At 44.7% G+C, this 14,663-nt stretch overlaps 1 protein-coding gene across 10 annotated transcripts in view; it reads right to left on the bottom strand.

Moving 5' to 3' along the window:
* The window catches only part of cntrl (centriolin), a 226,409-nt gene that overhangs the window by 138,661 nt on the left and 73,085 nt on the right, over window positions 1–14,663 (bottom strand). For 8 of the 10 annotated variants that reach the window (XM_052462629.1, XM_035786379.2, XM_035786375.2 and 5 more), the window contains 7 exons: window positions 13,955–14,627; window positions 10,206–10,395; window positions 9,839–9,994; window positions 9,399–9,578; window positions 8,911–9,030; window positions 8,523–8,667; window positions 8,169–8,311 (listed from right to left, as the gene is read on the bottom strand). In XM_052462629.1, the coding sequence (XP_052318589.1) occupies window positions 8,169–8,311; window positions 8,523–8,667; window positions 8,911–9,030; window positions 9,399–9,578; window positions 9,839–9,994; window positions 10,206–10,395; window positions 13,955–14,627 (1,607 nt within the window). The remainder of the gene's footprint in view (window positions 1–8,168; window positions 8,312–8,522; window positions 8,668–8,910; window positions 9,031–9,398; window positions 9,579–9,838; window positions 9,995–10,205; window positions 10,396–13,954; window positions 14,628–14,663) is intronic. The other 2 variants (XM_035786374.2, XM_035786373.2) reach the window with 2 other exon arrangements.

Below are 14,663 nucleotides of genomic sequence, written 5' to 3' on the forward strand. Positions count from 1 at the left end.
GCCTTCGCGGGAATCCAATGTGGTTTCAGCCCTCAGGGATAAGTGACCCCTGGTGCTAAAGAATCTATTAAAAAATGATTTAATAAATTCAATTTAACTAAGAAGCTAAAATTGTCAGACCTAACTTTTCAGATGAAACATTTGGACAAGGTCCAAACTGATTTTTTTTCTACTTTTCCATATTAACCTAGTAATAGCATTGCTTTAAGGTTAATTAAGGTTTAATTACCAAATACTCTATACAAGTTTGATTTATCATTGACAAATCACTTATCGGGTTAGTCCACTAGGGCTTTTCATTGCCTTGTTTAGTAATGAATGTGTAAGCTATCCTGTTTGTGTGTTTATGTAGTTCTGTGTGGTTATTTACTTAGTAAATAAATAATTAAGCCAATTTGTATATTGCTGATTCATAATTTATTCTAGGGTTCATGCAGATTTTAAGTCAACGACGTTCAGAATAAGACTGAAGGTAAATAAGAATTAAGCTCCAGGTTATTTCAAATTTTATTCCCAAATAGCCTATACAGGTTTGATTTATCATGAAAGTGATTAAATCAATTAAATTTGCAAGCTCATTGAGGCCATTTCCCATAGTACTAATCCACTATTGACGGAAGTTCCGCCTTCGCGGGAATTCCATGTGGTTTCAGCCATCAGGGATAAGGGACCCATGGTGGATTTTTTTTTTTTTTTTCACCACTTAAATTTGCTTTTGCAAATTCATTCATATTTAGCTCCCACATTACTGATCCATAATTGATGGTTCATTAAAGTCTATAAATAGATTTTAAAAATATTTTTTTCAGCTCCACATTTTTAAAAATAGAATGTGCAAGCTATCAGAGCGGGTGGTTCCCAGTCCCCTGCTAATTAATGAACCTTCACCTATAAAAGGATTGATCACTTACCTCAGCAGCGATAAACGCCATTAGCGGAAAAACTGCAGAAATTGCATTCTAAAGGTTTTCTCCACTTCAGCCCTTATGTCAAAGATTGGCATTGGTCCAGTACCGCAGAGCTCAGCAGAAGCAAGTGCTAGAAATGGCTGATATGAAGGGACAGGTGGAGAGAACCAAGCAACTAATGAAAAGCAGGAAATTAAAACATTCTGCTAGCCATGGAACTGTGTTTGAAACCTGAACAATTAAAAGTAATTGCAAATACTTAAGGTGAATGAGCACAAACTCTAACAAAATCGTTTTCCACAGGAACAACTCGATTTAGTAAAAACTAAATTCCCAGTAGTCCACTCCAAACTAGATAAATCTGTCGAGTTAACTACAAACAGGAGCGTGCAATTTGATAACATGCATGCAGTTTTGATGAACGTTAGTCAAAACAATAATGTTCTAGTTCAAATGCTGCAAACCAAAGACGATCAGTTAATGAACACAATGACAACGTTGGGTGACAAATCAGCAGAACTCATTGAAGTCGCTGACCAAATGAATGATGAGAGAACTCAGATGATGAAGATGGAAATATTGATTTCTAAGCAAGTAGAGGAAATCTCATCACTGAATCTCTCGCTCCGTACTCAAGACCTCCAAATGCAAACCATGACAGATAAGTATGAGGCCGAACGGAGCAAGTGCGGCACTCACATGTCTAAAATCAGTACTCTAAGTGGCCAAGTGACGACAGCGTTACTACCCAAACAAGCAACCGGAGCTCGGTACTCAAAGGAGTGAAGACGAAAGAAGGTTTTAGACTTTGCTTCCCTCATGTGTCCCTCAGTCTTCTCCTCTTGGCCACTCATCAAAACCTTCCGCATCTTTGACCTCGTTCCAGGTCAGCCAAACAACATTCTTAGCAGGCATAGAGGACACCTTGGGTGGCTACCCGAACACTACGGGTTCTTACAGGCTTTACCTGTTGACGCGAATATCGAATAGACGAGGTGAGGTTCATTCGTCTACAACAGCAATAAGTGCAAAATGACTACGCTAAACCTTCAATAGCTTTGAGGTTAGAATTCAGTGGTTCTGCGACTCGCAAACACAAAAGCTCACTGGCTAACACTGTCAAACAAGCTCGGAATGAACACCCACAAGCGTACCATCATAGGCATCGTTCAGCTTACTTTGGCCTACTCACTGAAACAGGAATGGAAGAGCTGTTACCATTCAAACAAATGTTTCTGTCAAACATGTATCCCACCTTCATTACCTACTTGGATCCTGCAGCCCATGTTGGCTTGCCTATCTTAGAACTCAGAGAGCTTGCAAAAACAGTTTTAAAGGCATCAAAAGCAAGTAACGCTAGGAGCCCTGACATCTCGGTTTTGAAGTTTGACCAGGAGCACTTACTCCAGTTAGAGGGTGCATTATCAAGTACTGGAGCATTGAGAGATGACGCACAACAACGGTTTCTACCACAAAACCACGATACCAATACCCACCACGGTCAAAATAACTGTAAAGTACATCACCTTGGAAACGACTACCGCTACAATCGACCTGTTCGCCACGTTACTGCACCCGACCCACAAAAAGTGTCAGAGCACAAGGGTAACAAAGAGTTCAAGGACAATCTAAACGTAGACCAATGTTCTCTAGAAGTTCTACTACGTGAAAAACTAAAGCAAGAAACATTTGAGAAAAGGGAAAAATATAAGTCACTAGGACTAGATGTGGAATCGCTGAATAACAGGTCCGCAGGAATTAACACCCTTAGCAAGGACGTTAAAAATCAAATTTCTCCTGCTCTCACTTGAGACCCTATCCAGGGCCCGCTCGATCAAGAAACAAGTCAACAGGCTTTGTCTATAGCCTTTGACACAAAAGTTGCGAAGAAAAAGGTCAATAGCGTCGCTAAAGCCAAGCCCACTCAAAATCCGTTAAGTCGATCTGCTTTCACCATGAACAGAAATGACACATCACGTCGTTGCGAACAACCACTTCACTTTGTGGGGAATATGCCCACTAAATGCAACTCAATGGCCATTCGTGGAAACAGTCCTGGTGGACTGCTTAACCCGTCATGCGCAAATTGATTCGGGCTCAACAATCTCGCTCATCTCTCAAACATTGTTCAATGATCTGAAAATGGCTTTGAAGCCAACTAAACATTGGTTAAAAGTGGAATGATGCGACACTACACTTTGAGGTTTCACTCAAACATCACCTCTCACATTGAGACTCATGCTGAAACTACACTTCCAGGATGTATTGCTCGTTCACCCTGTGTATGTTACCAGCCTCGAATCTGAACTCCTGATACTTGGAGCAGACTTGATGGATCGTTTACTCCCACTGATGGATTTCAAAACCAACCACGTATGGTCACAGTGCCGTCTCCACTGACCACACTGTCTTCTCCTAACGCTAGCTGCAACGCAGTCATCCATGAGGGGGACCTGTCGACAGCACCCCGTCAGAAAAATACATTTCAAAACCTCTTGGGGCTGAATCCGAGCCAAGGAAATATTACGATATCTCAACACATTCCATCAGCAAACCTGATTGACAATTATTTTCATGATTTCGAGCCAGCAGTCTCTGTGAACAAGCAACTTCCCTCCTCCTTGGAGTCGTGCAATACTGTAGCTGAGATGAACTTCTCTTGTCCTTCGGACAGTTCCGCAAACACTGCAGCATTCTCAGGAATAAAAGCATCAACGTGCAGAGTTTACTCTGCTTCCGATGATACACTTTCCGCTTTGTGGGGGACTGTCTACCCATACAATGACACAAACGGCGTCAGTCCCGCATATGACCCGATGACTCCCACTGGTGAAACACTTTGCGATATCCCAGACAGATATCCCAGTGTCTCAGTTCGCAGGGACCGAAGAGGTTGCCACATGCAGACACTGTACTGACTGGCAGGCCTCGACAGCCACTGAGCGTTTTGAAGCACAAACACCAGGAGACTTTGGTTGAAAGGTTACAGCCAATCTAATAGCAACACGGCCGCTGACAACTCGTACATTGGGTCCGAACTATTCGTTTGTGCCTCGGATACCAACACCAACCGCTGGTAAGACAGAAAGGGAGGGATTACTAGCCCAGACCCATGATGAGCCTCATCGAGGCCGGTGGGGGGGCAAGACCATGTGCAACACTGCACGAGGCCACCAGAGCAGGAAACAAATCTAGTTGTAAACTTCCCCATGAAAACAGAGAGGAGCGGACAGGCCCCTCGACGGGGATAACCCTAGAACACATCTAAGATATTATTGAGGTGTACCACATTGGTTGTAAAAGAAGTCCAGTGAACTATCCACCTCAAAAACAATTGTCAAAAATAATAATTATTGCCATATGTAGTTTCAACAACAATGCAACTAGTAAAATTCTCTAATCTTGTTTTCCGGTAGAATAACATTTCAGAATAAATCGGTAGGATAACTGGTCCCCTTGAGTACCAGTACCAATACCAGCACAGTCAGTCCAGCCACAATCAGTAATAAGGTTAGAGACCTCACAAGTCAAATTGCTATTGATAACAGCGACGGAGGAGTTAGTAACTCAGATTGCAACACGTGTAAGGGAATCTCCAGAACACTCTTCTGATGGTTAACTCACATGCCACTAATAAATAGAACTCTCCATTCAGGAGGAAAGTTATTACAAGTCATGAACCATGATCACACCGTGTATGACTGCTTATAGAGTACTTCCGTCAGGGGGTTAGCTCCTCCGTGGATAACATGGCTATGAAATAGACTCCTTCACCACTATACCTATCACCACTACAATGGTGTAACACACATTGACGTGTAGTAAAACAACTCCACAGTGCTCACCAGAGGTCCATAGGTCATTCCTGTAGACTGCCCGAAACTCATGCCTTAAGGCTGTAGATGTATCATATAATTATCAACTTAGGATAGTGCCCTAAGCAACACACCGCGAATTAGGAACACCGATCCCAATCCGGGCATCCACTGCCCATCCTGGTGGTGGACTGCTCCCTTGGCAGAAGGCAAACCACTGGGACATCCAAGGTTCATTCTTATGGTGGGTTGCAACTTACAGGATCCTTTCAAGTTGAATCTACCAGAGGGGGACTGGCATGACTCTCCTGTGAAGATCTGAAGGATCAGGTTAGTGGGTCCTCTCTACAGCACACTCTCTATCCCGCAGAGGGAGAGACGGTTGAAAGTTGGCCATTTTATGATGCTCGTAAATACCAGCAGGAACTCTCACTCTCCCACACAATGAAAGGGAAGTTAAAAATCCCTTTGTTACAGAGAGTGATTTTGTAACGAATATTGGATAACGAAACAACATTTCTCTATTCCAAACAGTTGGAAGGATACGTGGGTACTTAAAGAACAATTATGTCAGATCAGTTGTTTTGGGATCTCAATAAGGATGATATAACATAACTATCTCTGAATGTGTATATTTCCCAGTGGTCAGATTTACATCCAACTGTTGTGGAATTTATATAATTAAATATGAAACTATTTGTGAGAAGCTAAAATGTGATCTTGGCCTTCAAAATTATAAAATGGTTTTTCATGTGAAGTTTATCCAGTCAATAACCACGCCCAAATGAGCACAGACATTATGCCAAACGTAATGGAACGCCCTTTATCCCCAAGTGTTTAAAAAGGACTCGCTGAAGAATTAACATATTAGACCAAAACACGCAGGATTGCTGCCATTCAGTCTGCAGCTGTTTAAGTACTCTTAGTCTAGTAAACTCGACCGAGAACCACCAGGTGGTACTCTGAAAGAACCATTCTAAAGTACATTTCCCGATCAAACGACCATTGGTACGTCTTACATATCCACTATAACAGAGCCCGCTGAGCAATCTACAACTACGAAAGACTTTGATCTCTGGTGGACAAGTCAGAGACTTTGTCCAATTACTCCCCAGACGGACCGGCGATTTCAACAGAGACAACAAGACACGTAAATATGTACATTGCAATTATTTTCGAATGTGCGGCCGTTCATGTGCAACGTAATTGCATTTCCATGAGCATAGTTATCAGCTGTATGTAAGATAGTGAAGTCCTTTGTCTCTTCTCCTGCTCTTTCTTGCATGCTCCTCCCTTCTCATTTTTGTAACAAGCCATCATATCGGGTTAGTCCACTAGGGACTTTTCAATGCCTTGTGTAGTAATCAACCTGTAAACTATCCTGTTTGTGTGTTTATGTAATTCTGTGTGATTATTTACTTAGAAAAATACAATTTGTATATCGCTGATTCATAATTTATGGTAGGGTTTATGCTAGGGTTCATGCAGATTTGAAGTTGATGTTCGGAATGAGACTGAAGGTAAATAATTAATGAATTGACTGGTGTAAGAGATCTTTATCTTTAAGAGATAATCGGAAAACAGTAACTTATTATATAAACTTAATACTTAATTAATTATATGGTTAATTTAACAGCGTAATAATTAAACATAGTTCATTGATTTTATAAAATAACATTCAAACACATTAATGACAGCAAAGACATGATACCGCCGTGTACAATGCGATGTCCATACAGAAATGGTTTGTCGAGATAGGTGTGGAAGAACTTGACTGGCCTCCACAGAGCCCTGACGTCAACTCCATTTAACACCTTTGGGATGAATTGGAACCCTGAATGCGAGCCAGGCTTAATCGCCCAACATCAGTGCCCGACCTCACTAATGCTCGTGGCTGAATGTAAGCAAAGTCCACATACTTTTGGTCATGTTGTGTACTTAACCCCTTTTTTTGGGTAGTCACAAAACTACCTTCAAACTTCCATTAGTTAAAAAAAACACTACTGGTTACCTTCAGACGTGTCCCGTGACACTTGTGGGGTCGAATGGGCAAAACAGAGAACACCATCAGTTTCCGTCATTTCTACCATCATCACCGACTTCAGACAAGTCCCCTGACACTTCGTAGAGGAAGGAGGTGATCACCGTGTTTGTCTCCCCTCTCATAACAGTTTGCAGGCCAAACAATTTGGATGCTACAGACGTTTACACGAGAAGACCGATTTTTGGGATGTCTCATGGTCTGACAAACACCACTCTAGCTCTGCAACCTTTCACCACAGATGCGGAAGTGCGACATCGGCCGATGCGGTGGACTGAGACCCATCCACTGAATCCATCTCTCTTAAACTGACAGATTTCGATGGGGATTATTTTATTATGTTACTTAGATTGACACACTGGTGCGTCAATTGACTCTAGGGGGTTAAAGATGTGCATCCATAGATATATACCAAATGTTGTACCAATCTGTCTGGCAGTTCAGGTGAAGAAGATGTTTAAAGTAGTCAATATCATGTCCAATATATATCAAAGGCATATTGCATGATCTGCATGATCTGGTTGATTTTGAGTTCTGTGACTTGCCTAGTGTGGTAAGGAGTACAGAAGTAGCTCATCCTAAGGCAATGTGTCTAAATAGTCCTGATGGTGGCACAGTGGGCCCACAGCTTGAACCCCGGCATTGCAGCTTTCATCTTAATGGTAACATTCTACTTGAGACGCTGTGTCACCCTGCATCCCACTGCTGGCATGCCTCTGAAGCTAAGCAGGGTTAGTCCTGGTCGGTCCCTGGATGGAAGACCAGATGCTGCTGGAAGTGGTGTTGGAGGGCCAGTAGGAGGCACTTTTTCCTCTGCCTGCCCAGGTGATGGATCATATAAGCCATATAGGCCTAATTGGTCATAACGTGTATTTTCTTAGTCCAAGTAAAGTGACACAGGATGGTCTTAATGCCTGTGTATTTTCTACAAGTTACTTAAAATATGAGGAAAACAAACATGGCTGTAAATATAATTACAGCAACGACAAAGGATTTAAGAAACAAACTTTCAAACGAAACAAAACTTCTTGGCACTCTTATGTAGGTATCATAACCTGCCATAAAATAGCACAATATCTGTCACTACAGGTGTAAATCTATGGGTCATGGCAGTGTTATGACATTATGATATGGTTATGATCGTGTCATAACGTGTTATTACACTGGGTGTACATTTTCTTTGTTATTTTGATGTTTCGGTGGTATAGCATATCTTTTGTCGAATCAGGATTTTGTGGAGGTGGTTTCCTTCCCCAGAAGGAAACCGAATAAGTTTACTTGATTTGGTTCTGGGTTCTTCTGAGTTTGCAGCCAGGTAGCAGTCATATCCACACTCTGACAATCCCATAAAGCATAACCATCAACTACTAAAACAGTTGGTAGGTGGTGGTGGTGGTTCCTTACATTTGTGGATGATGGGACATAGTACCAGTGACCCCTGGTCCTGTGAGGATCTCGGAGGCTGGATAAGACCTGGTTCTGCTGGACCAGGTTTTCCCTGAGAGCACACACCTCCCCCATAAGCTCCTCCAGGTTCCCGCTGTTCTCTGTGGAGTCAAAGTCACATTGGGGATATCAACAAAACAACAACAAAGTGGATTATTGTGCAATAAAATATATTTTAAAAAATATTGATGTAGGCAGCGAATCTTTAGAAAGACATACAGGGTTAGGCCTAATAGGTGAATTGGGGTGTTTTTACAGTGTTAAGACTGACTCAACCAAATAGGGCTAAAACAAACTGTTCAGCCGACTAACTCTCTCTAGCCAGGGCGAGCTGCTCCCGCAGTTGCTTAGTCTGGGCCTCTTGTCTGGTCAAGGCCCATTTCAGTCGATCCAGCTCCTGCTGTTGGATGCTGTTGTCTGAAATACCCCCCAGGCTATTTTGGTCCATCAAATGCATCTAATGGAAAGACAACTTCAAATCTTACTCAGGTGAGCACAGATATTGTTAAATAAGAGTACATCTCTACTCATGTACAACACGGTGTGAGTTCCAAATAGCACCCTATTCCCTACATAGTGCACTACTTTTGACTAGAGCGCTATGTGCCCTGGTCAAAGGTAGTGTACTATATAGGGAATATGGTGCCATTTGGGATGCAGATTGTTTCTGTAGGAGTTGTAGTCTTAGTTTTTATAATACCCTGTACTTCAGTAGCTTTTTCAGTAGCTTTTGCAGCAGCTGGATCTCAGCCTCGGCTTTGGTCAGGTTCTGAGTGATCTCGGCTGCTAGAACCCTAGACCCCTCCAGCTCCTCCGCATCCTGCATTAACACAACACATCACAAATCTTAATGAGTCTTTCCTCGATTCCTCTCATCTTAACTCCTGGCGGCCTCCTCAACCGTATTGAATAAGGTCCGAGAGGAGGATTTTGAGATGGAGGAAAGAAAGGGAGAAATTGAGGACAGATTCATTGAAAAATAGCTATTCTCTTTAGTCTAACACAGTCTCTCTACACACAGACAGCACCGCAAAAGTATAGGAAGACGAAAAGGAGAGAGAGTTATTTAATCTACAGTGATTTATTTAGTCCCATAGGGCTCTGGTCAAAAGTAGTGCACTATGTAGGGAACAGAGTACCATTTGGGATACAGCCTATAGGTGTTTATGTTTATGAAGAGACACCCACCTCATCCCTCTCCTGGTTGATTTGCTCCACGATGGTGTGTAAGGAGCGGAGCTGCTCTTTGGCGGCTCTCAACTGCTGGGCGGACATCTTGTCTGCCGTTGTGAAGGAGCTTCTTAGCTCCAGCAGCTCCAAGTCCAGAGACTGCAGCTGCTGCTGGGTGTGGCACTCGCCCACTTCCATCTGGGGGAGACAAGAACCTACAGTCAGTCAGTGAGTGAGTCAGTCAATTTATCCGTCCATCTATCTGTCCATCTATATCCATTCATTCAGCAATCCTGTCAACTTAACTAATTTACAATTATGATGTGATAAATTCCCACAATGATTTCTAAACAGTAGCTCTAGTGGCACATGTTGTTTTCTCTGTGTGTGTTATACTTATGCAGAAGACTCGTAGAGGCAGAAGACTCGTAGATCCTTTAGGCATTGGAAGTAATGACCTGTTTGTCTTGTTCCTCCAGCTCAGCGAGCAAAAGCTCTTGCTCGTCCTCAGCCTCCTGGAACCGCTGGCCCGTCAGTTTCTGGAGTTCTCGTGCCTCCTGCAGTTCCTCCTGGAGCAGGAGTATCTCGTCCTCACTGATGTTCTTTGCTGCCTGCTTGTGGGTGGGACAAGCCATGAACAACAGGGAACAAGTAAAACAGCTTCCCTCCTCCCAGGGGGTGAAGTTTTCCCTTGGTAAAGATCTTATATCAGCTTCCTCTTCCCAAACCTAAACTTAAGCAATAAGGTAAAATGCGAAACTGACCCAACCTCACCATACACCCTACCAGTGGCCTATGGAGGTGGTGGGAAAAGAAGAGACTCACCGTGGCCTGTGCTGCAGCCTGGCAGGCTGCCTTGTGTTGCTCTCGGAGGGAGGCCAGCTTCTGACTGAGTCGAGCCTGGCCCTGCTGGGCTTGGTCCCGGTCTGTTTGGGCAGCAGACACCACTCCCAGCACCTCACGCTGCAGCCGCTCCAAGTTGCGGCCCACCATGCCCCCTTCACTGCTCATCCTGCTAACATATTAAAACAAGTCAAAATGAGGCTCAGTAGTGTGTGTGGCCTCCACGTGCCTGTATGACCTCCCTATAACGCCTGGGCATGCTCCTGATGAGGTGGCGGACTCCTGGACAGTCTGTGGTGCAACGTGGCGTTGGTGGATGGAGCGAGACATGATGTCCCAGATCGACTCAAGTGGATTCAGGTCTGGGGAACGGGCGGGCCAGTCCATAGCATCAATGCCTTCCTCTTGCAGGAACTGCTGACACACTCCAGCCACATGAGGTCGAGCATTGTCTTGCATTAGGAGGAACCCAGGGCCAACCGCACCAGCATATGGTCTCACAAGGGGTCATCTCGGTACCTAATGGCAGTCAGGCTACCTCTGGCGAGCACATGGAGGAGGGCTGTGCGGCCCCCCAAAGAAATGCCACCCCACACCATGACTGACCCACTGCCAAACCGCCCATGCTGGAGGATGTTGCAGGCAGCAGAACGTTCTCCACGGCGTCTCCAGACTCTGTCACGTCTGTCACATGTGCTCAGTGTGAACCTGCTTTCATCTGTGAAGAGCACAGGGCGCCAGTGGCGAATTTGCCAATCTTGGTGTTCTCTGGCAAATGCCAAACGTCCTGCTGTAAGCACAACCCCCACCTGTGGACTTCGGGCCCTCATACCACCCTCATGGAGTCTGTTTCTGACAGTTTGAGCAGACACATGCACATTTGTGGCCTGCTGGAGGGCATTTTGCAGGGCTCTGGCAGTGCTCCTCCTGCTCCTCCTTGCACAAAGGCGGAGGTATCGGTCCTGCTGATGGGTTATTGCCCTCCTCCACGTCTCCTGATGTACTGGCCTGTCTCCTGGTAGCACCTTCATGCTCTGGACACTACGCTGACAGACACAGCAAACCTTCTTGCCACAGCTCACATTGATGTGCCATCCTGGATGAGCTGCACTACCTGAGCCACTTGTGTGGGTTGTAGTAAGACTCCGTCTCATACTACCACTAGAGTGAAAGCACCGCCAGCATTCAAAAGTGACCAAAACATCAGCCAGGAAGCATAGGAACTGAGAAGTGGACTCCTTTATTGGGGGTGTCTTGCTAATTGCCTATAATTTCCACCTGTTGTCTATTCCATTTGCACAACACTATGTGAAATCTATTGTCAATCAGTGTTGCTTCCTAAGTGGACAGTTTGATTTCACAGAAGTGTGATTGACTTGGAGTTACATTGTGTTGTTTAAGTGTTTGCGTTATTTTTTTGAGCAGTGTATATATATATATATATACACACATGTGTGTATATATATATATACACTGCTCAAAAAAATAAAGGGAACACTTAAACAACAAATAAGTCTTGAATCAAGTGTAGTTTTTTTGTACCAGTTAATAAACCATGTGCCATGGAATTGGTACATCGAAAAGCCCCTCCCATTTATTTTGCAACCTGTATGACGCAGCTGTCAACATTTTTCTCCTCAGATGAAACTGGTATATTTAGCTATTTATGCCAGTTCCTGTCAGCCAATTTGTAACTTTAACAAGTTCCCTACCTTCTCCATTTTCCACTTGCCTCCTCCATTTTTGTGTAAGTACTGCAATCAGTTGATTGTAAAGTTTGGATTTAGCAGATATTCCCATATATTTTCGATAACTGCATAGGACAGAACTCCTCCATTTCTATTCATAATATCATTAACAAATATAATACCATTTTTGAAAAACGTTTTTTTCCATAAAGATTTTTTATTTTGATTAAATCAGTATATTTGAATTTAACCATATCATTTGTTCTATCTTTTCTGGAGGATAAAACTGAAATTGTAACCAGCTTTGTATGGCTTGTTTAAGAAAGGGCGATACTTCAAACAAAATCTCATTTTCCAAGAGTCGGAAATGAGAAATCTGTATAAAGGCCATTTTTGAACAAAGGATGAGCATTTCTCAAAAATCTACTGGAGAACAATTTTGGGTTTAAGTATAATTTATCTAGTGAGGCTTTTAGTGAGAGGTTTAAAACTTTCATATTTAATACTTTTAGCCTCCCAAACTCATTCATTATATAAATAGGCATGTTTCATTTTGGTCTGGCTTAGCATTCCAAATAAAATGAAATATTTTTTAGATATACATTTTATGATTTAAAAAACTAGTTATCTGGAGTAGGCAGTGCCATTTGTAAGTGATAGGACCAAAATGTTAATCAATGCGATTTTTCACCTCTCCATGGTCGCTATACACCAAGTCACTTGGCTCTGTCATAACCTCACATGGTCTCTCCTATCATTGCTATGCAGACGACACACAATTAATCTTCTCCTTTCCCCCTTCTGATGACCAGGTGGCGAATCGCATCTCTGCATGTCTGGCAGACATATCAGTGTGGATGACAGATCACCACCTCAAGCTGAACCTCGGCAAGACGGAGCTGCTCTTCCTCCCGGGGAAGGACTGCCCGTTCCATGATCTCGCCATCACGGTTAACAACTCCATTGTGTCCTCCTCCCAGAGCGCTAAGAACCTTGGCGTGATCCTGGACAACACCCTGTCGTTCTCAACTAACATCAAGGCGGTGGCCCGTTCCTGTAGGTTCATGCTCTACAACATCCGCAACACCCTGCCTCACACAGGAAGCGGCGCAGGTCCTAATCCAGGCACTTGTCATCTCCCGTCTGGATTACTGCAACTCGCTGTTGGCTGGGCTCCCTGCCTGTGCCATTAAACCCCTACAACTCATCCAGAACGCCGCAGCCCGTCTGGTGTTCAACCTTCCCAAGTTCTCTCACGTCACCCCGCTCCTCCGCTCTCTCCACTGGCTTCCAGTTGAAGCCCGCATCCGCTACAAGGTCATGGTGCTTGCCTACGGAGCTGTGAGGGGAACGGCACCTCAGTACCTCCAGGCTCTGATCAGGCCCTACACCCAAACAAGGGCACTGCGTTCATCCACCTCTGGCCTGCTCGCCTCCCTACCACTGAGGAAGTACAGTTCCCGCTCAGCCCAGTCAAAACTGTTCGCTGCTCTGGCCCCCCAATGGTGGAAGAAACTCTCTCACGACGCCAGGACAGCGGAGTCAATCACCACCTTCCGGAGACACCTGAAACCCCACCTCTTTAAGGAATACCTAGGATAGGATAAAGTAATCCTTCTCACCCCCCCCCCCCTTAAAAGATTTAGATGCACTATTGTAAAGTGGCTGTTCCACTCGATGTCATAAGGTGAATGCACCAATTTGTAAGTCGCTCTGGATAAGAGCGTCTGCTAAATGACTTAAATGTAAATGTAATGTAATGTTGCAGAATCCTATCTATTTTTGCTAAATTTCTATTGAAATTAATTGTGGTAAAAAATAAAATAAAAAATTGCAATGTGAATACCAAGTATGCATAAACCATGTGTTTGTCCCAATCATAGAGTTGGAATGAGGGCCCATAACCTATCTTTACCATTATAACTTATTTGACAACATGATGCCACTGAGGGCTATCTCCCTTACTTAGGCTTTGTGGCAAGTCCTCTACCCAACTATATGGTCCCAATCTCACTGGGGGTGAACAGTGAGAGACTCCCTCACCTGATGTGGCCAGGCTGCCCTGAGGTGATGGTCCTTATCATCTGCTCAAGATGCCTCTGCACCTCCTGTGGGCATAGCAATGTTTCCCTGGCCTGCTCTAGAGAACTCTGCAGAGCACCCACACACTCCTCCAGACTGGCCTTGTCCTCCTGTAGAGCAGTGAGCTGTTCCAGGAGCTCCTCACTCTGCTGCTCCCTCTCTGCAACCAGCTGCAGTCGGGCCTGGGCATTGTCCTTGGACTGCCTTTCCTTGTCCAGCGCCGCCTGCAGGGCAGCGTGCTCCAACTGGCTAAGCCTGCACATTCGCCCCAGCTCCTCCTTTAGCTGGCCCGCCTCAGTTTGGCGCTCCTGCAGCTGGCTCTCCAGCTCCGCTTCGTAGGCGCTGATCTGACCCTGCGCCAGCCGCAGCTCAGCGTTCTCCCTCCTCAGCGCATCCAGCTCCTGCTGCTGCTGTGCTTTCTCTGTATCAGTGGTGGTGGCGATTGTCTCCAGCAGGCGGCGCTGCTCCTGGCTCTCATCCAGGTAGCGCTGCAGGGCCTCCATCTCCCTCTGCAGGTGGTGGCAGTCTGCCTGGGCACGCCGGGCCTGCTCCTTCACCCCGCTCAGGTACTCCTGCAGGCCAGAGATTATATCCTCCAGGTCCCTCTTCAGAGCCTCGTTGGCTGCTATCTGACCTGTGGTGGGGGGGGGGGCATTGGTTGGTTACCCAT

Source organism: Oncorhynchus keta, chromosome 14 (genome assembly GCF_023373465.1).
Source record: "Oncorhynchus keta strain PuntledgeMale-10-30-2019 chromosome 14, Oket_V2, whole genome shotgun sequence".
In the NCBI taxonomy this organism is placed as follows: Eukaryota; Metazoa; Chordata; class Actinopteri; order Salmoniformes; family Salmonidae; genus Oncorhynchus; species Oncorhynchus keta.